The sequence below is a fragment of the Battus philenor genome, unplaced genomic scaffold (assembly GCF_028537555.1).
Source record: "Battus philenor isolate CCGP_79_NKW_IND1 unplaced genomic scaffold, ilBatPhil1.0.hap1 SCAF_23, whole genome shotgun sequence".
Taxonomy (NCBI): Eukaryota; Metazoa; Arthropoda; class Insecta; order Lepidoptera; family Papilionidae; genus Battus; species Battus philenor.
In genome coordinates, this window is record NW_027181686.1 from 12,020,768 (window position 1) to 12,047,578 (window position 26,811).

General features: G+C 36.0%; 3 protein-coding genes across 5 annotated transcripts in view; 2 read left to right on the top strand and 1 right to left on the bottom strand.

Moving 5' to 3' along the window:
- Window positions 1–392, top strand: part of LOC137924405 (ataxin-2 homolog) — a 62,487-nt gene extending 62,095 nt beyond the window's left edge. Inside the window, exon 20 of the mRNA XM_068767803.1 lies at window positions 243–392. Coding sequence (XP_068623904.1) covers window positions 243–305 — 63 coding nt within the window. The 3' untranslated portion in view covers window positions 306–392. The remainder of the gene's footprint in view (window positions 1–242) is intronic.
- Window positions 393–8,183: 7,791 nt separating this feature from the next.
- Window positions 8,184–14,339, bottom strand: Mks1 (Meckel syndrome, type 1). The gene is made up of 6 exons (XM_068767804.1): window positions 14,305–14,339; window positions 13,228–13,435; window positions 10,892–11,047; window positions 10,362–10,497; window positions 9,882–10,117; window positions 8,184–8,399 (listed from the first exon to the last, which is right to left on the bottom strand). The coding sequence occupies exons 1-6, from the start codon at window positions 14,337–14,339 to the stop codon at window positions 8,184–8,186; spliced, it is 987 nt and encodes a 328-aa protein (XP_068623905.1).
- Window positions 14,340–16,164: 1,825 nt separating this feature from the next.
- rho-4 (rhomboid-4) overlaps window positions 16,165–26,811 on the top strand; it is a 44,099-nt gene continuing 33,452 nt past the window's right edge. For all 3 annotated transcript variants that reach the window (XM_068767477.1, XM_068767478.1, XM_068767479.1), the window contains exon 1: window positions 16,165–16,480. In XM_068767477.1, the coding sequence (XP_068623578.1) occupies window positions 16,394–16,480 (87 nt within the window). In that variant the 5' untranslated portion in view covers window positions 16,165–16,393. The remainder of the gene's footprint in view (window positions 16,481–26,811) is intronic.

Sequence of the window (26,811 nt, forward strand, 5' to 3'; positions counted from 1 at the left end):
TGTTCCGACACAGAGCGACCGCGCCAACAAAAGGCATTTCGGCATCCGTAGACGAACTTCCTGATTTTCTGCTTTTATAGCTTTTTTCTCGGTCAGAGCTCATGTCGAATTTTATCGGGTCTTATTCAGCGTCGCACTTAGGCTATCTAACTATCGTGGGCTTGTCACTAACCATCCAGGGTACAGTCATCAGCGTGAAGGTACCAAATCATCACTCAACTCTTTCTCTCGCTTGTCCGCAGCTGATGCCGCCGCAGCACACGTCGGCCGGCTCCAGCACGGGCGGAGTGCATCAGCACCCGTAACGCGCACGCCTGCACGTGCAATCCGGCACGCGCATGCGCATACGTCGCGCCGAAAACACCCCGCCGTGCTAGGCGCGCCGAGGTAAAGCGAACCTTACCTCCTCGCGATAAGCTCCACTTTTGTTTACCAACTCTAGTTTCACTGTACCTTACAAGGTAGCTCGTAGTTATGCAAACAACATCAAACCTTCACTATTTGGGAAACATTATTGAAAGCCTTAAAACTGGCAACACTGGTGTCTGTTTAAAAAAATATTTAGCTGGCAGCACCAGTGAATTGTTTTAAAAATATTTGAATTGGCAACACTATTGACTGTTTAAAAGATTCTATTTGGGCAACATTGATTAATACGTAGCTTGTGATAAAAACATCAAATCGTTGAAACTTACAGATCTTCGTTTTAATTTTCTAAACGCATTTCATCGTATCGGATGTGATTAAACATATGGTCAATAGATTTGAATTATTTTGATTTTTAAAGGAAAAAAATATGATTGGGTTATTTTTGTGGGCATTATTTCGTGAGTTTGGTTTTGTTTGCATAAATACGTGAAAATCTTCTCACCGTGTACTTTTGTTATTAGAGATTTGAATTTCAAAACTGCACTAAGATGATACTGACAATTTAAAATCGCTCTTATAACGTTGTATTAAGGTTGATTTCACATCAAGTTTGTAGCATTTTTGCCGCCAGTTCGAATGTTGCAACTTAAAAACGTGGCTGTCAAAGGATATATTTCAAATTTTACAACTACCCGCAGTTTGATCTTCAAATCTCCTATTGTGAACTGTAATACATGCTGTGTAAGGTCGATATTACTTCAAAGATATATGTAACGTGGGAAAATGAATTTTTATGAGCGACAAATTCCTCGGTTTTTTTCTGTTCAAAATATCTATTATATTTATCATAGTTTTATATTTTAATTTACATTCCAATGCCACGAAGATTCTATATAATATTTTACTCTAAAATCTATCCTTTCTAAAAACATCTGGTTTAAATGTAAATGTGAATGATTTACATCGTCGCATAAAATTTCATATTTCGACGAATTGAAGTTTTTGATTGTAATTTATGATATATATAAGAAATATATTTGCGAGGTAGTAGCGACAGGGTTAAAATTAAGTAGGAAACTATTGATTATTAAGATAAATGTAATTTTAGCTCTGTTTCAAAACGCCTGGTATATGTGAATATATGTCGATGTGATCACATGGAACGTGATGAGCAGTGAAACAGTGGACACGGTATTCGAGTACTCGGCTAGTCAGGCACGGCGGGGCAGTCCGAGTCAAGGCGTAAGAGCCCTAGTATAGTTAGAAAAAATTACTTCCTAATTGTGTCGATTGGCTGTATATATCACTTTAAAATATCCACCCGGTCCGGACCGGAGACCAGCAGCTAGCCAATTGACTACCCGCGTTAATTGTACAGTATAGTATATAAGGTATCGACTCTATAGATACAAAGCGCTACCTATAGACTGGGGTCAATTCCAGCACGAAATGTCCACGCCTACCGAATATTTCTTCAGTGTTAGTTTTGTCCGCGCGGCGCTACTGTGTGGACACATTTGATACTTTTATACGTGCGCCTATAATGTCGCGAGTTGATATTTCTCTGTTCACATATCTGGTTCTGAATTTTTGACGGTTCTTGATGACCAAGACTATGACATTCATCATGATGCTGAATGGAGACCGCTTCCTTCAGGTCTAGATATCCAGCCGTGGACGTCGTGATGATATAAACCAGATGATTCGTTGATTAAACAATTATATGATGATATAAAGGTGGAATTGATGTTTTTGTTTTGTAGTTTACCGTCAAGAGTTCAGTGCGTGGGTATTTGAATATTTATTAGTACGTTAACTGCCTGTCAAAGTTGTGCTAGTACGTATCGGTGTGTGAGGCGTGCGTGTGGGCGTGACAATAAGTGTAGAATAAGCTGGAAGGCCCGTGACGGAAGGATGTGAGGCTTCTCCGTGTTGGTCCTGCCGTCGCAAGGAGCTCTGGACGACACCCTCGGACAACTGATAGAGAAGGGGACCATTGCGGGATGTGCTTGATGAGGCTGTGTGCGTTGAACGCGTGTGTTTGGGTGTCGTCCTAATTGGGTGCTAAGCTAGTTCTACCCTCAGAAATTAAAAATGTTTTAAAATCAATTTAGCAAGTTGTGACGGCAGAAAAACATACACCGTTTAAAAATAATTGTTCTTAGTTTTATTCGAATTAGGAATTATCAGCTCAATTTCGTATATGAGAGAAATGGCTTCAAGTTTCCCGAAGTTACAGTTGAAGGCGTGCTTAATTTCATTTGAATAATACTCGTATCGGAAGTCGGGTGCGTTAAGCCCGAGTCCCCGGGGGCTGTGGGGGGGTGGGGCTTCCGTTTGTTTGAATGGAGGGGGGCTCAGTCCATGACCTCCGCGTGGTGCCCCCTGGGTAGCGCCAAATGTGGACACGTGCATTCACATTAATTCCAAATTTAATATGACGTGTTTAAGGAAGCAATGTTTGACTCATTTTCATTGGTCGGTACAGTGCACTGTGCGAAAGAGAGGCAAGACAAAATTTTATTCTTCAGTTAACCCGAGTAAAAATTTCTTTAGTACCTCATGCAGTTAAATGTATTTATTAAATACATTCCTTTCTTTGATACTCCGTACGCACTGTGACTAAATATTGTGAAAGCATTCAATATATAAAATGGTCACTACATAAAATTTTATCTGTAGGTATGCGACTGGTCAAAAACTTTTGACTATAGCATACCAGATGAAATAGCTATTCCGATTTCAAACTATATTATCATTACGTTGTTATTTCTGCAATCATATAGTATATCGACTGCAAATATATAAATTCATCACTTCGCTTATAACTAATCTATCATATTTTCGTTTCAATAAACACTTTAATTCTTGTGGGTATGTAAGAAAAAATTTGTGCGCCATCTAGCGGTCTGTTTCTTCATTACGATTCATAGCTTCATTTAAGTTCTCTAACATTCTCAGACTAGATCTTTACGACTATATGACTTTGCTGAGTGACTCTGATCAATGAAAATGAGGCGATAGAACAAGGATTTCGAGTCGCTTGTTTAGATGTAAAATATATATATATTATACTTAATAATAAAAATTATTATATACAGCTAATATATCAAACGCCGGACTTTGGTCGGACAAGTTCGACACGTAGATCTAAATAGATGTAATATATAGGTAGACTTTCGTTGGTGGGCGACGTGCTCACTGGTACTATGGGATAGTTGTATATATGTATATAGATCACGGGGAATCCCCTTCTGAAGATCACGTCTACTGCTCGTGTATCGTTGTGACGTATGAAAATGATAATATTATAATTAAAAAAAATCGCCAAAAAAATCGGTAAAGGCCTATTTGACTCGCGTCATGCACGGTGATGATTGACATGGCGCGAGTCACACCTATCTATATATATATATGTATATAATTGTTTTTTTTTTTCATTTATTTTCTGATTGTTTTCATTTAAATTTTATAAGTACCCGTGTTTGTTAGATGAGAGTGATATGCGAGAGATATATGAGCGTCTGTTGATTGTTGTGCGCCGTGATATAAATATAGGTTAGAGCGTCGCGTTTGCCCACGCGTGGGAGGGTGGGAGGTGGGCGAATTATTTCCGCCGTTGTGGCGTTAGAGTTAACTATTGGGAGAGTTTAATATCTCCGTGCGGTTGTGGAGGTCGATATTGTTTCGCGATGTAAAATAAGCTATGTGTTTTGTCCACTATGGCAGCGGTCTAAGGCGGACCCTTGTATAAGTTCTGCGTCGACGAATGGACAAACCTTATATGTCGTCGATATAGATACAATATGGTGGCCTAAAATGGCTAACAATATAAAAAAAATTTTATTCAAACTTTTGTGAAGTCCGAAAAACTTATTTTAGCCTTATTCGCGTCTTTTATATGAAAACTTTGTACAGCTGTCTGTCTGTAATAAGATGTAATAATGTGATTTCTATTAAGTAAACCTTGCATTAAATGTCGTTTTGGTGAGTGGATCGGGGAAACTTTACATGTTAATTGTGTTTACACTTGTTTCTGTAAGAACTAAACTGTATATACCCTACATAAGTAAATGAATCTTCTATGTTTCTAAAAGAGTTTCTAACTCGATGAGAAATTTAGAAAGCATCCAAATTTTTGTCCAAAAGTTAATTTATGGAACCTGCGTGTTCCACCATTGCGAGAGATTTGTCTTCGAATGTAGGGTAGTCACAAATGTGCGCGAATAAGGTACTTCAGTTCACTCTTATACGGTTTCTCCCCACCACCAAGGCATGTAATACATACCTTTGTATCTATGCGATACATAATTAAAAATTTGAAAAATAATGTTTATTGATAAATTAATAAAGGGTTTACTTATATTTGACATTATGTGAATGATCGAAAAAATATGTAAATCGGATCAACCGTGTCGTATCGGCTTATGTTTGTGAAAAAAAAAGCACTGTCACCGTGATGACAGCTTCTAGAAAGATGTCAGAAGCTGTCGTCGTGTTATGGAAGGGGGGAACGTGTTATGGGAGGGGGGAACATGTTGCGGAGTAAGGGGCGTGACCGTTTGGGTCGCGAGTGTCGCTTTTATTTTGTACCTGAACATGTCACTTTAGTTTCGCTTGTGTATATATGGGCGGGCCGCGGTGACGCGTGGCTGCTTCGTTCCTATTCGCGATCCGTTCGGTCCCGCGGACTCGCCGGCGGCTACTGTATTTATACACACACACACATTTATATATATATATATATATATATCTATATTATTATTGTATATTCTATGAATTGCCTTATGAATGAATGGATGGCTCTACGGGGCTGAGAGGTGTCAGGCGAGGTGGAGCACCGCGCGGGGAACCCCCTCGTCCGCGCGCGGTGCCCGACCAAAGCGCCGCAAAGACTGAGGGACGTGAGGGGAGATGGCGGTTTTATACGAGCGTCGGGGCGGACGTTGACAGTGCGAGGTTTTGTTTGAACGACGCTATGCAACAACAGCTGTTGGCACGCGTACATCTGTGTCCATGATTTTTCAATAAAAAAAAACATAAAAAATGTGTTTTGAACACAACAGTCGAGCGTTTCATTTATTTACCTCTACCCACAAAAGTTTCAAAGAATACCTACATTAACTAAAGAGCTTATTACCAAATAATACATAAATAAAAACCATGAGTCGACGTTCAATATTCTTAAAATCGTCTGATCACCGCTGGACCTCATGCAACCACACATGTCCACGTGTGAGCGTTTTACGGTTGCTGATAACAATACTGTTAAATATAACGACCTAAGCAGAAGCCAAATAAACCTGGGTTTAACCACAAACCAGCGGAAACTAAAAAATAGAATATAAATAAAATTGCAAAAAATTCAATAGGGAACCCAGTCACATACAGACAGTAGTGTGTCAATTAAAATATTTAATAGAATCAGGCGTTACGAGGGTCAAACTGAAAGTTCTTAGAAAATCAAAAACTAAGCATTCTAGCAAGTTATTAGTTTTATTATAACTTTTCAAAATAGCGTCCATTTACATCAATACATCGCTGCATTCGATGGAACCATTGAGAAAAGCACCTTGCCCACTCGGCCTTAGGGGTCTCTTCGACGGCGTTTTGAAACGCAGCCACTGCTTCTTCGGCGTCCATAAAATGTTTTCCTCGAAGTTTTTCTTTTATTTTCGGGAATAAATAAAAATCGCAGGGTGCGAGGTCGGGGCTATACGGCGGGTGACCCAGTAATTCCACGTCTGAGGTCGCCAAATAGTCGATCGTTTGCCTGGCGGTGTGCGACGAGGCATTGTCGTGATGAAGAAGGATCCTGCTGTGAGGTCGTTTCTCTCGAACTTTTTCCAAGACAAGTGGCAAACAGTTGTTAGTGTACTACTCTGCATTAACCGTTTTCTGATCCTCTAAGACAACTGTCGCGTAATGACCTGTCTTTCCAAAGAACGAGGCCACCATCTTTTTTCCAACACTTCGACCTCTCTTTACTTTAGTTAGCAACTCTTCGGAAGGAAACACCCACTGAGCAGACTGTCTTTTGGTTTCCGGATCATAACAGTAAATCCAGCTTTCGTCACCCGTTAGTATGTCGAACACAGCATTTGAGTTACCTCCGTTAAATTTTTGGATCATTTCTCGGCACCAATCAACACGGCGGAGTTTTTGAGCCTCGGTCAAATTATGCGGTATCCAGCGGTCACAAAGCTTCCTGACCGCTAAATGTTCATGGAGGATTTTGTGCACTTGACTCATACCTATGCCTAGACTTGTCCGAATCTGCTGATAGGTCACTCTTTTATCAGTCTCTATCATACGCCGCACAACACTGATATTGTCTTCAGTCGTCGCTGTAGAAGGTCGTCCCTCACGCAAATCATCGGTGAGATTAGTTCGACCACGTTTGAATTCATTAAACCAGTTGTAAACTGTGGCACGAGATGGGGCTTCATCGTGAAAAGCCAATCGAAGTCTATCATAACTTTCTTGTTGACTTATATGACATCGAAAGTCATAAAAAATCATTGCACGAAAATTTTCTCGGCTTAAATTCATTCTGACGTGCACAGACAATTTTCAATTTGCCGCCAAATCGTAAAACAAATGACAAATGAATGAAATGTATACTCAATATTATTGGTAAAGAGTTCCATTTTCAAAATTTAAACTTATTTTTTTAATATAATGCTTTTAAGTTGCCAGTTCTAAAAACTTTCAGTTTGGCCCTCGTACCATCGCGGAAGTCCATCCTAAGCAAGAAAAGGACCAATATTTAGCCACTTCCGCACATGCATTAAAATATTTAAGACATTAAATCACAGAAATTATTAATTTAGTTAAAAAAAAACTAAACGCGAGAGTACACAGCTTTTAAAATACAAATAAAAAAATAAATGAAAATATAATAAAAGGACCACACCAGCTCTATAAATGGATGCCATTAAAAACAATATATACATTATAAAAACAATTTTTAATCATAACAATAATACAGCAAACGTATAAAAATGTGGAAATGCAGTAAAATATGACTGTTTTAATGAAAGTATTTAATGTTTCACGAAACGATATTAGATACAAGTTTTTAGCCGGAGGGTAGTTCATATTTTTCAATCAACAATCTGCCTTAACAGGCAAGTTATGCCTTTTCGCAGTCCAGTTATTAAGTACTCTACAACTTAATTCGTCGTCAGCTCATAAACACCCCCTAGAAGGCACAGGCCTCCCTCCCTCCCCTATCTAGGGGGCATATGCCATATTTACCTCGTTTGGCGCTGTGTGGCATTATGGTACACAGATACTGCTGCCCCTCACAAATATGGCCTAAGATTGATGAACATACAAACTTTTACTTTGGATTTCGTGTTGTTTTTACCTCCAAGACACTAAGATACCGACCCTGACAAGAATCCCGCTATAGTATATTTGGTATATAATATTATACTTCAGGTATGCTATTTAATGGAATCAGGCGTTACCTTGCGGAAGTCCATCCTAAGTAAGAAAAGGACCAATATTTAGCCACTCTGTGTTTGGCACTATTTGGTGTAAAATAACTCCTGAAAATGCCCCGTGGAGGGATGAAACACGTGTTGAGTGATTTTACGTTGGCAGTTGTGTAATTCACATTGTTTTCCGCATACGCATTTACCAGCGGGCTGGCGGGCGGCGCACTTTGTTGCACGACTACCACTGCATGTGCGAAAGTGGCTAAATATTGCTCCTTTTCTTACTACAGGTATGCTATTTCCTCAAGCTTAAAATTCACATTATTTTATATCTTATTACTTAACTTGAAATGTTTTTAAAACTTAAAGTTAATCTTCGTCTCCTTCAAGGTCCTTGGTGGCAGCTGCTAACCTAGCCCTCGCTTGGCTGTACTGTTTCAGCACTGCCTCGGCGCCCAACAGTAAAGCTGTTGATGAACCACTAGGAACTGTTGAAGCGGGTTCGAATCCAGGTGTATTCGTGTGTGCGACTATACTCCATCTCACTCTCACACTACCCGTCGCGGTATACGTGAAGTCTGCATTCTGTAGAGATAGAGATGTTGTTGAATGTTAGATCTTGTTTCCAGGTCAAGTTGCAGGTCATGCATGACATTCCTGAGTTGTGCTGTCATCTATGACGTCATTTACAGTGTCGTAATTTTTTTAATTTACTATAAAAATATTTTTAGGAGGAATTCAAATAATGTCCCCTATGATTATAAACTACGACACATCCCTCATGGAGCCCGCAGGCGATGCGCCGCTCATGCATCAAAACGACACTGGCACTTGCAAAGGCTTTCAAGGTCAACCTAGGTCGCTCCCTACCACCAAGTAGTTCTCACTTCGCAAACCTACATTACACTAGTCACAACACTATACACCTATAATGCAGGGTGTGCAATGCACACGGGCGTCGCCGTCTCAGGTCGTGCCGCGGCGCCTAGCTAGCAGCAAGCTAGCAGCCTAGCTAGGAGCAATCGTCTTGGATTCTATCGCGGTTCGCCGCTTAGTTTCGCAACAGAGATGTGCTACAGGCATAAAAACAATGAGTGTTATTCTGCCGTCATAAGAAGAAAGGCCGTAACTAATACCATACTGTAAGCTATAACTACTTATAAAATAGCTTGTTGGAATACGAAAAAACTTTCTTGTTACGATGGCAAAGTTCATAGTTATAGCCGGGGGGGGGGGGGGTTATTGCACACGGGCGGTACAGGAGCTAGAGCCGCCCCTGCGGGTCTAGTCCCTCTTTGTGCGAAAGTCATCGAAGTAACTGGAATACAATATGCCAGAGTAAAATTTTCAGCTCACGGACCTCAATTTCGACGAAGCTGCACAAAACCTAAATGTATAGATACATTACACACACGCAACATAGTAAAAATATTTTTTTGACAATTTAATCTATCAATAAGCGTTCTAATATGTATCCACGATTCTATTGCTTTAACTGTTTAAATTTGTGTCGAAGAAGGTTTTCTGTCTACTTAATCATTTTCCAGCGAAGACGGGTATACTCGACATGGAGTAAATTGTTTCTGCCTATAAATGTAGAAAATTCTGATTAAAAATGAAACGTTGGTTGGTCGGTCGTTGGTTTTTAAAGAAAATATATAATTTTATTACTTGTTAACATGTTACCTGCGACTGCAATTTTTGAAGATTGTCCAAATATAAATTAAGGGCAATTATAGTTTATAAAGCAAAGTGCAGAACATTAGGCACTAATATCTGTATACTCTTCTAATATTATTTTTCGATGGTTGCCAGACTAACAAATATTGTAAAATTTACATTTTCTAAATGATCTTTATTTTCCCTTTTTCAGGAAAAGAAAATTACAGTTAATTCATTTAATAATAATACGAATGCGATTGTTTTTATCTTCACGACGAGTATACTCGACATTGTCCGAAAAAAATCGTTTCGCTCTGACGAGTATACTCGACACAAACAGTTGGGATAAAGGACATACAATACCTAAAATAATAAGCTGTCGTTAAAGCAATACGACATACTCACCTGCAGTTGTGGTTTGGACAACACCTCCAAATCCCTGATCAAATGACATCCGCCCACAAAAAAACGCCGGCTATCCGCTTCCACCTTATTCCTCTCTTCTGGTCTAGAGCTGGACAGGTGTTTGGTAAAATTACCAGGAGATAGAGGCATAGGTAGATAATAATATCCTTCCGTTCTATGGCGGCCCCACCAGTCAGTTGAGATCGTTTCGAAGTACATTTGAAGTGGGGATGGTTCTGAAAGTTTTTTAAAACTACTTTTTTGTTAAACAATGCAAAACATCTACGCAGGAAAAAATCCGACATAAAAGAGATATTACAAGAGAAAATAAAAGATAGGATTTCTATTAGGCAGTCATTAGATGTATAAATGGATGGCAAGTTGATTGTTGAACAGCTGTGAAATTATGTTTACGTTACACTAAATATAAGTATTTCATTATTTAAAGATGTGTACATGACCAAAGTCTTTTGAACTTACCAATTTCTTCAGCCACCTCCAACTCCAGCTCAATAAAGTGTCCATACGACCACTCTTGGCAGCCGTCTACACTTCGGCCCTTGCTGACATGGGTCCGGCCGTGAAGAGTATTCTCGCATCTGATGTTTTCTGGAACCTTAGAAATTATTATTTTTTTTAATAATAAAGGAACACCACTTACTTGTTCTTAAGTGAGGGGCCAAGAGCTGGTAGACGCGTTGTGTGTTAGCTACCCACACGATACAACCTACCCACAAGATGCAAGCTACCCACAAGATGCAAGCTACCCACAAGATGCAAGCTACCCACAAGATGCAAGCTACCCACAAGATGCAAGCTACCCACAAGATGCAAGCTACCCACTAAATGCACTATCGCAATTTATATAGCATATGTTGCAGAGTTGATCCTTTAGATTAATTACAAACATTTGGTTTTGCATTTTAGATCAATTCAAGAAAAACTGTATTAAAACAAAGAAAAAAGAAATGTGTTTCTTATCCTACCTGACACTAATAAACTAATCTGACCTTTATATCATACTCAATGTAAATGTTGTCCATATCAAAACCCGAAGCAGACATAATTTCGAACATCAGATAGTGTTTTTTAATCCCCAGAGGTGCTTGTGCAAAACGCACCAACTGTTTGTGCTTCTTCTGCCATCTCTTGTGCAGTTTGTTCAACTGAAACAATATTTTTTTATTTCTCTTCTACTAATCGAATGTTTATTCGTATTATCTTTAACGGATGATTATAAATTATTTCAATTTATACAAGAATTGACTGTACTTATAACATTTATAATTGTGTTAATGACAACGCCATCTAGTTGCATCTCTTGCAACAGTATTCAGTTTTATCGATATCAATTTTGTAATTAAGCGCCATCTAGCGAATATATTATATATGTCATGCGTAATTAACCCCTAATAGCCTAGAGTTTCAATTTTGATACCAATCTTTTAAACCGAATGTTCACATTACTATCAGTTTTTTTATAGGTTGGCTGTACGTATTTTACTGTTGTATAATATTCTTTCCAACGAAATTAAAAAAATCTGTTTTTCCCTTCATCTAGACCCTCAAGCAAACACAGTAATATAAAAAAAAATCACTTTCGTAAATCAGGCTATTAAGGGTTAAAAAGCCATTCCCGCAAATTGTATTAGACTTTAATAGACGAAATTAATGTAAACGATGAGAAAATAAAAGATTTTGTACCAAGAACAAATAAAACATTCATTTGTGTCTGCAACAAACCTGTTCCTAACAAATTGTTAACAATGTTTATTCGATAGATATGATTTTACCTGCGAGTTGTCAATAAAAAGGATAAGGTAGGATTCTTTCTAGGGCCGATAGATCATGTAAGTAATAACAACATGGAGTCCAAAGTAGAAGTGAGTATATTGATCAAACAAAAGGTAAAATACAACAGTCATATGATGACACTTAGAGATCACTTTAAAAAAGCACTCTTATATAAAACAATATATATATTAAATTTATTGTGTTAAGTAAGAAAATGACCAATATTTAACCATTTCCGCACATGCTGTGAGGTAAACTTTGTTCCGACTCTAATAAATGTTTATAGAATTGAGATCTTTCAGGTCGATCATTCCTATACGCGGAAATATGCTCCTTAACTGTTCCTGCACTCTGTGTTTGGCACTGATGTGCGGTGTAACATAACTCCTGAAGATGCCCCATGGTGAAACACGTGTTGAGTAATTTGGCGGTGGCGGTTATGTGATTCGCATTGTTTGCCGCATACGCATTTATTAGCGGGCTGGCGGGCGGTGCACTTTGTTGCACGACTACCACTGCATGTGCGGAAGTGGCTAAATATTGGTCCTTTTCTTACTTAGGATGGACTTCCGCAAGGTACCGCCTGATTCCATTAAATATTTACTGTGTTAGCTATTGTGGGAGCTACAATACGTTATAGTCAGCGGCGTATCGAACAGGGGAATCCCAAACAAGAGCGGTCTGTACTTTCGTCGGGCGAAAGAGACAGCGCTCTACAATACTTCTCGCCTTGTGATTAGCTGACGATTTTTATTAGTAGAATATTGTTTTCATAGTTTTAAGAATCCGTATAAATATGGGCTGTTTGATTAAAATACACACCCCCCGTATCAACACCAGGACACACGCCTCACATCGAGCCCCGGCGGTCTCGATGCAAATATCATGCACTACTCACCTACACAACAACGCGGCCGCGTCCGCCTAACCCGCGTTCAAGCGAGGTTGGTCCGGAGAGGCCCGTGTCTCTCCCGACCGCCGAGTAGTCCTCGCTTCGTACTACATACTCAACACCTCACTCATTACACTATACACCTACACGGTTATAGTTCTCCGCGTGTAAACGTCTTCGTCGTAACTGAGGTACGATCCCCGGTGTAAAATTTTTAGTCCGTGGACCTCTGTTTCCACGGGCTCAATTTCGATGAAGTTGTACAAAGCCTACACCGGCTAGCAGAACAACATCTAATACATCAAAAGTTAAAAAAAAAACACACTTTTACTTTGGACTTCGTGTTATAATTACATTCGAAACCTACCAGCCCTAGAAATAATCTCACTGAATCATTAAAATTATGTAGTAACCTTTTTTGTATAGATGGCTCTGAAACGATTTTGAAATTTTAAATATGTGGGTATTCTTGAGAGTGATTGTTAAAAATGGAGGTAATCTTGGAAAATATTAGCGGGTACTTGCTTATACTTTCTGAAATTGGTGTAGAAATTGTTTAAAATTAGCCGTTGTAAGGCGAACTGCTATAAAATGATAATCTTACGAGGAATTTTCATATGCATTTTTTCAAAGTTTTGATCGTAAAACAATCTAACATACCAGTTCCACCAACTCCTCATCCTTTTCAAACTCCCCAAAATTGATCTGAACGCCATATTGGATTGCCGGTGCAGCATTTTCCATCGCTACATCATAAGGGTTGAATACAAGATCATTCACATCAGGTGTCACTATGAGGCAATTGTCTATGGTATTGTAGAACATAGATAACATAAGATATTCTTGCTTCCGGATCAATTGGGAATCTCTGAAAATTATGTGGAAATAAATGATTTGTAGATACCGGCACTTAGAGCCTATCTTGGCACGCCCGTTCTGGCTTTGTATTAAGTAAGAAAAGGACCAATATTTAGCCACTTCCGCACATGCAGTGGTAGTCGTGCAACAAAGTGCACCGCCCGCCAGCCCGCTGATAAATGCGTATGCGGCAAACAATACGAATCACACAACCGCCACCGCTAAAGTACCTAATAAGTGTTTCACCCCTCCACGGGGCATCTTCAGGAGCTGTGGCTAAATATTGGTCCTTTTCTTACTTAGGATGGACTTCCGCAAGGTAACGCCTGATTCCATTAAATATCTGCATATTGTGTGCTCTGTATATTGAGGATCTAGTTTCTAACTTACTCGACGCATTACTGTAACGTTCATTCTTTCAAAATGTCAGAATCTTTATTTATACGAATCTGTCATGCTAGAATTTGACAACAACTTTAATTACGTCAAGGAAGATGACTCCTGTCACGGATCCGACAGGAACGCGAGGATATTACCATATTACCGCGCCCTAGATGAAATCAAGAGTGTTTGACATGAAAACAAACCTATATGGGAATTGGAGTTTCTAAAGGTGTGAATGCAAAATAAATGAAGTAATAAATAACCCAATGATATCATACTTAGAAAAAGCATTTTCAAAATTTGGATTACAACTTTTTTAAATTAATTATTATTTTTTATCTGTACTAGCAGTTTTCGTACTGCCTCTACTTATGACAACTCGTATATATCAATATATATACTCTATAGTTTTTACACCTACAGTCATAAATAAAAAATAAATCATAAAAGTCGCTTCTCTAATTTCTTAGCCTAGAAAAAAGTTTCTTAACTTACTCCGTATATAAAGAATCATCAAACACCACATGCATGGCCTCCCACTTTTGTTTTTCCAATATATCATCATTGCTACTAAACAGTTCACGAGTTGAGTTCGTCCCGCCAAATTTCCCGCCAATTCGCTCTTCCAAATTTAAATTCTCTAAACATGAATACAGATTAAAATTACATCTGTCATATGTAGCTTCTCTAGTATTTGTTGGCAATGGTAAATAAAAATCTTCATTTATATATGTAAAAACTTTTTGGGGCGTACACTCCGCTGAATTTAATCGATCATGCTTTGCTAAATCATTGTCATTTTGACAGTTGTTTATGTCATTGTAATAATCGATTTCCCACGCACTAAACACTTTCTCCTGCCACTTAAAAGTATGTTCATCGAATTTATCCGTTTCTATTATACTCAAATCATTTGTCTTCGAAGCGTTCACAAAATCTTCATATTTTGGTAAATTAATGACACTGGTTTGTGGTTTTATTGTTACTCTGTAAGGAACGGTCAATCTATGTTTAGTATCGAAATAATCTAACACATAGAAATACACATAAACAATTATTTCTGTAAGCAAAGGCGATAGAAGATGCTCTTTATGCCTTACACATGCTTATTAATTTTGTCAAAAAAAACTTTTGTGTATTTATAAATAATTTCACTATTATAATAAAAAAACTAAAGTTTATACGGCAGATTATATAAAATTAAAAAAAAATGTATAAAAAGTACTGTACAATATACAGCTAACCATATAAAACATGTATTTTTATTCGTAATTCAGACAAATGCGATTAATTGTATTTTAAGTGATTTTAAGATACACAGTATAACATACTTTACACTTAAATCTTTTATAGACTCCTTTAGCCAATAAACACCAGATCGTTTATTATTGCGATCAAAATCATTCATGTTTGTAAATACTTCCAAAATGTATTGCAATAACGATATTACAATGTTTCTATAACGCAATATTTGACTTGTTTGACAAATAGTTTCTATAGCAACGAAGTTTCGTTCAAAACACGCAATTTATTATTTTTAAATGATAATTAAGAAGCCGTTTATTAAGAAAATATGATGACTTTAAGTCTAAGCTTGTAAAGAAGACATTGGAGAAAGGAAGAAGGAAGACATTGCAGAAAAGAATTCCGTTTCCAACCGGACCTTTTATAAATCTATGGAGAGGCTTGTGTTTAGCAGTGCACGTCTTATGACTACAATAATGATGAAGTCAACGCTTTATGTTCACAATGCAATTAATAATTATTTTAATACTATTCAAGTCTCTACCACATAAAGTCGAAAATTTGAAAATTAATATTGTTATAAATAAAATAAAATTTGAAAGTTGCTTATTTATAAAATTAACGTGGCAATAATCTATTCATCGTTTTATCTTCCCATAATCGTGCATAACAATAATTTTCATTTTTAATAATTTTAAAATGATTTACATTCAAATGGTATTCATATTTGTATGAAAATTACAACTGTACCATGGAAAAATTATATTAAAATCAAATACGTTTTGGATATTAAAATAATTATAAAAATATTTATTATAAATTTAAAAACACTGACATTAAATCAGACAGAAAGGAACTATAGATAAAATCTAAAATTTTAATTGTTGTTTATTAATATCTGATAAAATTAGGCATTATAAGATTTCAATAAATTTCTTGATTCTTTGAACTGTTGTAACTATTTTCCTGAAGTATACATATACATACGTAAATTGCATAAAATCGATAATATATTTTCAATAAGCTAACTCCATCGGCAACATCGATTTTTTTCCATCCGCACATCTCTACGGACGTCAATTCATGTCAGTTTATAACGGTACCTGGGGTGAGGTGGTCACTCGACGGTGTTATCAATAATATAAACACTGACACATAATAGTTTCATCGTAACGCTGCAAGGTTTTTACTATCTTATCAATATATTCAATGAATCGATGGTGAATAATCGAAGATAAGTCTAAAACATTGCAATGATATTGTGTGTTTTATGTTAGAGTTTTGAAAAAGTGAATTTCTGTTACCACGATCAGTTCGTTGCGGGCAGTTTTCAGTGAAAATGACTTCGCAGCAGAGAGAAACGACGGTTTCCGTGCCACTTACCCCTACCAGATCCGATTTATATTGGCGGAGAATATTTACAAAGGTAAGTCGTGTTGATTTTTAGTCACAATATTGAACTTTCGCTTCATTGACCCTGTTTACCCTAATTCACGCTGTCGCGGTTATTAAACTGTCTAAACTGTGTACTAGGGTTTTTACGGATAACATTCTGCATTTAACGGAAAACTTTATAAACTTACTGGCAGTTTTCCTAATGTTTTTTTTGTTTATTTGTCTTCAGTCCCCAGACCTCTGTGAATATAAAAAAGTAATGTCTAAAATAATAAAAGTAAGTAAAAAGAGAAAATGATGAAAGAACTGTGTTTATATCTACGAAAGTGTCTTTGTGAATGTGAGAGTGAATAAAATGCGTGGGAAAATAACTTATAATTTCATATTCATTGAAATGTAAATGTCGTTACTGTTAAATAGTTCCGTTTGTTTATAATCTAATTATAATTTTTTTATTATGATTTTAAATATCAAAGAATTATTGGAGTTGAAATTGTTTTGTGCAAAATTAAAATGAAAGACTGTCTTATGTTATTCTTTCTCTTGGTTTGATAATATTAGTAACATTTTGTCTGAAACTGTGTATTAGAATACATTCCCATGCTATTTCTTTTAAGTTATAAATTTATGAGTTTATTAAACTAAAATTTATAGTAAACCCTTTAACAGTGTAAAGGAATTTATGGTGATAATAAAGTTTAGGAATAAATTGTTCTTAGTTCAAGCATGCTCTTGTGTTGCTCTTGTTGTTGAGCAATGGTGAGACCTATGCTTGGAATTTCGCTACAAGATAGAATCATAAATGAAAAGATCTACAGAAGAACTAAGACTACCGATGTAGCTGGAAGAATTGCTTATCTGAAGTAGCAGTGATCAGGGCACATTGCTCATGTGACCAATGGCCATTAGGGCTGAAAATTTCTTGTAAAGTATGTCTCTCACTATGTACCCTTAACATAATTAAGGTGACAGGAACTAGCTGGATGCTGGCAGTGCAAAACTGAGTCCTATGCCTTGTAGTTGCCGTTTGGCATAAAGGAAGATGTTATGATATCGTTAATAAGTTATAGCACTACTATGCCCTGATTTCCCTTTGAGATCGAATGAAGTTCCATACACATAGTCCAGATGATTGGTAAATTGAAGTGATAGTGCCCAGGCCAGATACCCAGCAGAACTGATGGCTACTGGTATCATAATGGTTTAGAGCAGTGATTCCCAAAGTGAAAGTGGTCTATATTGACCCCTAGGGGTCTATGACAATCTGCAAGGGGTCTACGTTAGCGAAAAAAAAATTGGGGTCCATGAAATGAAAATGGGGGTCCACAATAGTGGATCTCTACCTATTTACTTACATCATACTATCTTATAATATCAAAACATTTACATTATTTATAAAAGTACCTATAAATTAAAAAAACTATTATATATGTTTATAAAATTGTGTAAGTTGTAGAATGTTGGTATTCGCTTTGTGGTCGCAATACATTTTCATAACATAACATGTGTTTTTACTTTAAGTTTTTAACACTAAACTTCACTACAGTTAGAAATTTACAGGAAATCAATATCAGGTAAGTATGGGGTCTACCCAACATGGAAAAACATGGCAAGGGGTCTAGGACACAAAAAAGTTTAGGGAACTCTGGTTTAGAGTATTTAACCATACATAGAGATCACTGATCTTCTGTAAATCAAGTCAAATGCCATAATACGGGAGCTTCATCTGATTCTATTATCAAACATAACACCCACTAGTGGTAGCGGTAAATTAACCTGTGTAGGTAATATATAAATAAATAATTGAAGTGAATTTTTACTAGTCAATTTTGTTAATCTATTTATTTATTTTCTTAAATAAAATTTATGTGGGTTTAAACCCTAACCTTAAGTTTTTATTTATTTCACTTTAATATTTGTAGTCTTTTGGAGAATCTTAATGTTTTTAAGATGTTGTTCAATATGGGTTCCGCACTATTTTTATAGATCAATTATTTTTCCTCTAATACTCCTGAATTTCTTGAGACTTTAACTATGTTATTAGTTAAGTGAGTGCCCTTCCTATGCCTTAGTTGCCTTTCGGCCCTAAAAGCCTTCGGTCGCACAAAGCCGCTGCCACTTCTTCAAGCTATGTTGGTGAACTTGGTTCTTCTTAGATTCAAGCACGCATGCAAGAAAAGGTAGATTGTAATATTGTAAATTACAACTGTATCATTTAATACTAATAGAAGAAAGAGATTTCTTCTTGGTCAACTTGTTCAACCTTGTTCTAGCCATAACGTGAGAACAATTTTACTGATTTTATTTGTGAATTCTTATAGTTTTCTAATAGTTTGTTGAAAATTTTTATGGAGAGAATGAGGAAAATGCACAGAAACTTGAATATTTCAGAAAATATTCAATAGTAATTAAAGCTAGTTTGACAGTTCAATGTGAAGTTTGTTCATTGGACAATTTGGTGTGTACTTCGTACGTTTTGACAGTAACGCTATGAAATTCGCACATTTGCAAATGGCGCGCTATAGATTTATTTTGCCTTACAAGACCTGCATCGGTTTTAATATCTGAACTAAATTAAACAGCCCTCTCCTTCATGTCTCACATCTTTATCCAAAGGTGGTCTGGTAGAGATCGCCTCGAGTGATAAGACCGCCTCTTGTACCTGTATGAATTGTTTCGTTTATAGTTTTGTTATATTATCTACGGTATACAAAAAAGTGTAAATAGATTGGTATAATAAATAATAGATAGCTATCTGTACCGTCATTACAAGTATGAATACAGCTATATAAAGATTTTGTGATAAAAATAATAATAATGTAGATCGGGTATGTAAAGGTTTAAATTTGGAATTATATTACCCGAATAAAATTTTTAAAATGTAAAAATTTTTAAAACTAAGATGTGCAGATATTTAAATTAAAAAAAATCGATTTTAAAATTATCAACATTAATTTACCGGTCCAAATCAATCAGAATTACCGTAATATTAATACAATATAAAATGTACTTTAATGCATACACACTTAAGTTGGAATTACTATTGCATTAAATGCAAATATAAAACACCAATGTCTTTTTAGCAAGGTGTCATTGACCTTAAACCGTAATTAGAACACGTAATGTTAAAGAACTGATATAAATACATTTGGAACATCCACGATTTAGATGAAACGTGTGACATTGTGCAATTTATTTGTGAGTGTGTCTATGTGCGCTGTAGTTCAGGGGTGTCAAAATCAAAAGATAACTCGCGCCAATGAACAATGCTTGATTTTAGGGTTGTCACAAAAAATCAATGTTATTATTAATAAATCTTTTTAATATTCTAATAGGGAAACCGGAAAGTAATGTCGCTTTCTTTAGTTAAATTCACACGACAACATTTTTAACAAGTTTTTATTTCTAATCAACAATATATTCACCTTGTCGACAACTTTTTGCCATCTAGTATACAAAATCAATGCCGGAGCTTTAACAAATCAATCGGTTTTTCTGTATATGTCGACAGAAACGACATTACTTTCCGGTTCATCTGATATATCAATATACACCAATACCTCACTTTGCGTTGTCGTTACGTTTCAAAAAAACACGACGCTAATTGAAAAGACGCAAAATGAATTAAGATTTAAAAATAAAATTGAACAAGTAAACATTTAAAAAACAAAAATAATGTAACTCTGCCAATAAATAAATTGGAAAAATATATATCTTTTTTTTGTAACCAGAAACAAGACGTAAAATTTATACAAATTTATTATTCTCTTTTAAAAAAAGCACAATACACTACGTAATTGAAACTGAACTCCGAAACAAATTGAAAATAAAACTGTATTAAAAATGCCTTTTTTTTAGTTAGAAAGGGAATCCCCGTGTTTTGATGGCATGGCACAATAAGAAACAAAAGTGTTGTCATCTTTAACAAAAAAAGAAAATTTCAAAAAAGAAATAAAAGACTCGAACCCAAAACAACGCAACCTAATCTAACGACGCACAGTGAGAATTAGTATTAATTAAGCAGCGACGCAACTTCGAAAAAACGCAAAAAGAAACGACGCAAAGCGAGGTATTGGTGTATGTGTATTGTATATTGTAATACCCATATATAAATTATTGTTGACTTTCTAATACATTACATCTCTATACTTTAATTTTTTTAAAGAAATTTTATATTTTGAAACTACTTTCAAAATTGACCAAACTGATATTGATTGTCAGTAAAAATGTTCATATCGGGCCGCAGGTTTGACACCTCTGGTGAATCTATAGCTCATTTGCGGTCAATTAATATTTGGTATACCCTATCCAAAAATCAACAGTTTTTAAAATAAATAATATATTTGTAAAAGTATTTTTAAAATTCCGATTGCTACATATTAAAAATAATTATTGTTTATTATCTGTTCATGTAGATTGTACTGCCAGAAGTTACTGGCTAGTCGCATTATAATAGAATAAATTAATTAAATATATTACAAAGATATCACCATGTATATAAAACATTTTTATCTATATACTGACTCATCAAGATATCTCTGAAACAATAAATAAGATTTGACTCGAATGTTATTATGAATATTCTTATCGCCTAGATAAAGTCAACTAAGAACGAATTTTACTTAATTCCCGCAAGGAAGTTTTACAAATTCATATTCAAAACCTGTATTCGAGTATGCGCATGCGCCTTTGATTCGGCGATTATTTTAATATTGTAAGTAGTAAGCCGGCTAGAATATCAACAGTTATTATTTTAAATGAATTTCTAAAATTTTGGATGTGTACATTATAATATCAATCATGTAAATGTCTCAACAAACCAAGTTTCATATTTCGATCAACAAATAACTGTTGAATGCAATTATTAGATATGTTTACTAATATACTTTTAATTTTAGATTTAAAACTAAAAAACGGAAGATCGAAGATATCTTGCGGAACTTTTTTATATACGTATTCATTAAAAAAATTCATATTTTCGCTTCTTTAAGGCTTTTTTCGTTTATTATAATACCAAAGTTGGATTTTTAATATGATTTGTTTTAATTTTTATATTCCTCTTCAATTTTTCAAATACCAATAATAAAAAAGCGTAATTAAAAGAAGAATTGATCGTCGGAGTCAAGGTTTTTGGATGCGATTCCTTTATCGGACTACTAGGCGCAGGCAAAAGTTTCATCCATACGTTGTTGACATACCCAAGAGTCGAACCAAACGGTTTGACAGCTCGGTTTTTGGTGAGAGTCGCCAAGATTTGGAACGACCTGCCTGAGTCTATTTTTCCTGTTGAGTTGAACTCTTGAGCCTTCAAGATAGGAGTGAATAGGTTTCTTTTGGTTAGGCGTGTACCATCTTCGTCTTCATCTACACTTTCAATCAGGAGATGTAAGACAAACGCCTATTCCATTACAACTATATCAAAAGAGAGTCGCCAAGATTTGGAACGACCTCCTTGGGTCTATTTTTCCTGATGAGTTGAACTCTGGAGCCTTTAAGAGTAGAGTGGACTGGTTTCTTTTGGATGGGCGTGTACCACCTTCGTCTTCATCTACACTTTCAATAAGGTGAGATGGAAAACAAACGCCTATTCCATTACAACTATATTAAAAGAGAGTCGCCAAGATTTAGAACGACCTCCCTGGGTCTATTTTTTCTGACGAGTTTAACTCTGGAGCCTTCAAGAGTAGAGTGAACAGGTTTCTTTTGGGTAGGCGTGTACCGCCTTCGTCTTCATCTACACTTTCAATAAGGTGAGATGGAAAACAAACGCCTATTCCATTACAACTATATCAAAAGAGAGTCGCCAAGATTTGGAACGACCTGCCTGGGTCTATTTTTTCTGATGAGATGAACTCTGGAGCCTTCAAGAGTAGAGTGAACAGGTTTTTTTTTGGTCGTGTACCACCTTTGTCTTCATCTACACTTCCAATCAGGTAAGATGGAAGACAAACGCCTATTCCATTACAACTATATAAAAAACGCGATGTAAACTACAATCAGCGCCATCTATTGTCGATTAGAGAAAGTTCATATGTGCTGTCTTGAGATTTTGATATATAAAAGTAAATAGCAAGCGTCGTCGGAGCGGTCATCGTGGAGATTGTTGGAAGATGCACATGCCTTGGGCGTCTATCGGCTTACATGATGTATCCATAATACAACCTGCATGCTACATCTGCACAAATGAAGTAATTGTGGATTGCAGAAGTCGATTCAGCCACTCGTGTTCGGGTGTCTGGCGTCTGTCCAAACTATACGCAGTATTATAAGACGCATCTAATGTTTGGAATGTGAACATTATAGGTAATAAACTCATTGGCATGTAATTCCTTTGCTGCTATAAGACTGATTCGATATATCTCTGAATCGACGAGTAGAGAATGTGTATAAGACACACGCTTGCACTCACGAACACGCACACACTACATACACACACGCACGCACGCACACACACACGCGCGCGCGCGCGCACACACACACACACACGCGCGCACGCACTTACGAGCGCGTACTGTACGACCGTGCTGAAGGACTTGTGAAAAATAGAGCAGGAGCGGAGGAAGCCTGAACAGCCAGTTTATCAGAGGAAGCTGCTGCTAAATCCCCCCGCTAGAGGCCATGCCGTGGGGACCAACGGTACTAAAGAGAGAGGATTGTTTTTAGTCGGTATTGGCGCCTAGATCGAGTCCGACATACGGGGCACCACCATCAGGTCCTATGATACGTAAACGTATTTTTAAACCTCTACGAAAAAAAAACTACACACACACATACACACGCACGCACTCGCACACACACAGAGAGAATAGGCGCCCATTATGTGGACTGATCATGTTCAAGGCTGTTCGCGTCGCTGGATGCAGGCATTGAAAGACTGGTCATTTTAGCAATCTTTGGAGGCCTTGCAGATGTCTCTCGTAATGAGATTCCCTCCTAAATACAGAATCATCAGGATATCTCTGAAACCATATGACTCAGATACTTGAAATTTGGTATCAATACTCCTTTCGCGGAGTAGAGATCAGCTAAGAAAGGTTTTAATTCAACCTGAAAGAAATTGAAAGGGCGTTCACTTGAATGAATGAAGTCATTCATTCTTAAATCTTAAATATCTGAAAAACTTCATCTTCTGTAATGTTAGTAATGTATAGTGTTATCTTAATGTAAGTGGTAGTGGGTTTACATCGGCAATAATTAAAGCAGTTTTTTTTTTACTGGCAATATATAGCGGCCAATAAAAAAAACCGCGTAATAGAAAACGACAGTACTAAACGTTTTTATAGTCTGTAAAAACATACGGAATATGACCATGGAGTTATTAATGTGTTTACGAAAGTGGATGCGCCAATTCGTTTTTTTTTTAAACTGTAATATGTCTATGATATTGAAGAAGTGTATATATGTTTATTTGTTTAATAATAAACGTATTAAATGACTGACGTCCAATGCTGTACACGGGCCACCAGCATAGAAAGCAGCCTGCTTTTTCTGATGCCAGCTGTCACTGGTTCATACATATATATTATTAAAAATAAATAAACATTTACTTTTTATATGGTTTTCTATTTGGTATTTTCACATAGCTTACTTCTTAAGTCGATTGGATAATAATTAAAAAATTGCGTAATTAAAAAACTAAGTACAACACGTATGTGGCCTTATGTTAGAATTTATATATCTTTTTTACATTTCCTAACTGAACCGCGTCATTGAGTGATCACTGAATTCTTTTTTTTCAAATTCCGGAAGACTGAAGGCTTGTTTATGTTAATATTACTATATCTTTTTTACATTTCATTACTGTGATGCGTCACTAGGTGATCACTGAATTCCTTCTTCATATTCCGGAAGTCTAAAAGAGTATCTAAGTTATCATTACAATATCTTTTTTACATTTCTTTACTGTACCGAGTCACTAGGTGGTCACTGAATTCCTTTTTCATATTCCGGAAGACTGAAGGCGTGTTTATGTTATTATTACTATATCTTTTTTATATTTTGTTACTGCGACGCGTCACTAGGTGATCACTGAATTCCTTTTTCATGTTCCGAAAAATTTAAGGCGCGTTTAAGTTAATATTACCATATCTTTTTACATTTCGTAACTGCACCGCGTCATTGGGTGGTCGCTGAATTCTTTTTTTGATATTCCGGAAGATTGAAGGCGTGTTTAAGTTAATATTACTATATACTTTTTATATTTCATTACTGTACCGCGTCACTAGGTGATCACAGAATTCTTTTTTCATATTCCGAAAGGCTGAAGGCGTGTTTATGTTAATATTATTATATTTTTTTTACATTTCATTACTGTACGCGTCACTAGGTGATCACTGAATTCCTTTTTAATATTCCGGAAGATTGAAGGCGTGTTTATGTGATATTACTATATCTTTTTTATATTTCATTACTGTGATGCGTCACTATGTGGTCACTGAATTCTTTTTTAAATTCCGGAAGACTGAAGGCGTGTTTATGTTAATATTACTATATCTTTTTTACATTTCATTACTGTACCACGTCACTAGGTGATCACTGAATTCCTTTTTCATATTCCGGAAGACTAAAGGCGTGTTTATGTTCATATTACTATATCTTTTTTTATTTTTCATTACTGTACCGCGTCACTAGGCAATCACTGAATTCCTTTTTCATGTTCCGGAATACTGAAGGCGTGTTTATGTTAATATTACTATATCTTTTTTTATTTTTCATTACGAGGGCCAAACTGAAAGTTTTTAAAACTGGCAACTTAAAAGCATTATATTAAAAAAATAAGTTTAAATTTTGAAAATAGAACTCTTTACCAATAATATTGAGTATACATTTCATTCATTTGTCATTTGTTTTACGATTTGGCGGCAAATTGAAAATTGTCTGTGCACGTCAGAATGAATTTAAGCCGAGAAAATTTTCGTGCAATGATTTTTTATGACTTTCGATGTCTTTGATAAAGCCCTATCTCGTGCCACAGTTTACAACTGGTTTAATGAATTCAAACGTGGTCGAACTAATCTCACCGATGATTTGCGTGAGGGACGGCCTTCTACAGCGACGACTGAAGACAATATCAGTGTTGTGCGGCGTATGATAGAGACTGACAAAAGAGTGACCTATCAGCAGATTCGGACAAGTCTAGGCATAGGTATGAGTCAAGTGCACAAAATCCTCCATGAACATTTAGCGGTCAGGAAGCTTTGTGCCCGCTGGATACCGCATAATTTGTAATTGTACCGGTATGTGAGATTTTGTATTTCAAAATCATCAATCATTGAGCGTTTTGTGATAAAAAATTGACCTCATTGCACAATTAGGCGAACGAGGGCAGTGTTTTAAGATTTAATTGTCCGTGTGTATCAATTAACAAGATTATATATATGACGGCATGATGTGAAAACAATCGATGATCAAGGTCGACGTAATGGCAATGACTCATTGATAAAGAAGAATTCGTTTGCACTGCGCACGGGTGAAGTCTTAGAGAAATTGTCACTTTTAAAAATAGAATTGTTTTTTTTTTAGTCGCATGTCATCTATGCAGATAAATAAAATCGGACTGTCTGTTTGTTATATTAAAATGACCTTGTTTAAACACGCATATATGTTGGATGCTCAATGAAAATACACTTGAATTTATTACTAGAACATTAATTAATACATATTAAAAGTTCTTTTTCTAACCACACAAATGTCATCTGTCAATGTCAATCCTTTGATCTCTCTATCCTAGTGTTGCCATTATCTCGACATATAATTAGGTATAAAAATCAAAATTACATTTTTAAGTTTTTTGTCTGTCTGTTTATTCCGGTTTATCTCGGAAATTGCTTAACCGATTTTGATGGGATTTATACTGGCAGATAGTTTATGTAATCAGAAGTAACATAGGCTGATTTTATTTTAGAAAAATTTTATAACAAACTGAATAATTTTTTTGTTTACAAAAATTATAAATTTTGAAACAGAACAAGAATAAAAAAATAATTATATTAAACTATATGAACGAGCGATACGCCCGCTGCTATTTCAGATGGAAAATTCTAGAGCTTCTCCTTATTTTTGATTTGTTCTAGAAATAAAACTTAGAGAATAGCATGTTCTATTATGGGTTCCTGTCTTATAAACCATAAGCGCCCATGTCTCGGATATTTTAGAATATAATTCATGCTTTAAATCTTTTACATCTCTTTCAAATCACCCTGTATAAATTTCTGGGAATGAATAATTGAATAATGATTTCACAGTGACTTTCCACAGGGAGATTCATCGCATTGCTCTAGGTTCAAGTGTGAGTCATGTAAATTATTAGGAAACATTGAATTGAACAATGGATGTCGCCAATTACCGAACTGAGTCAGCGGT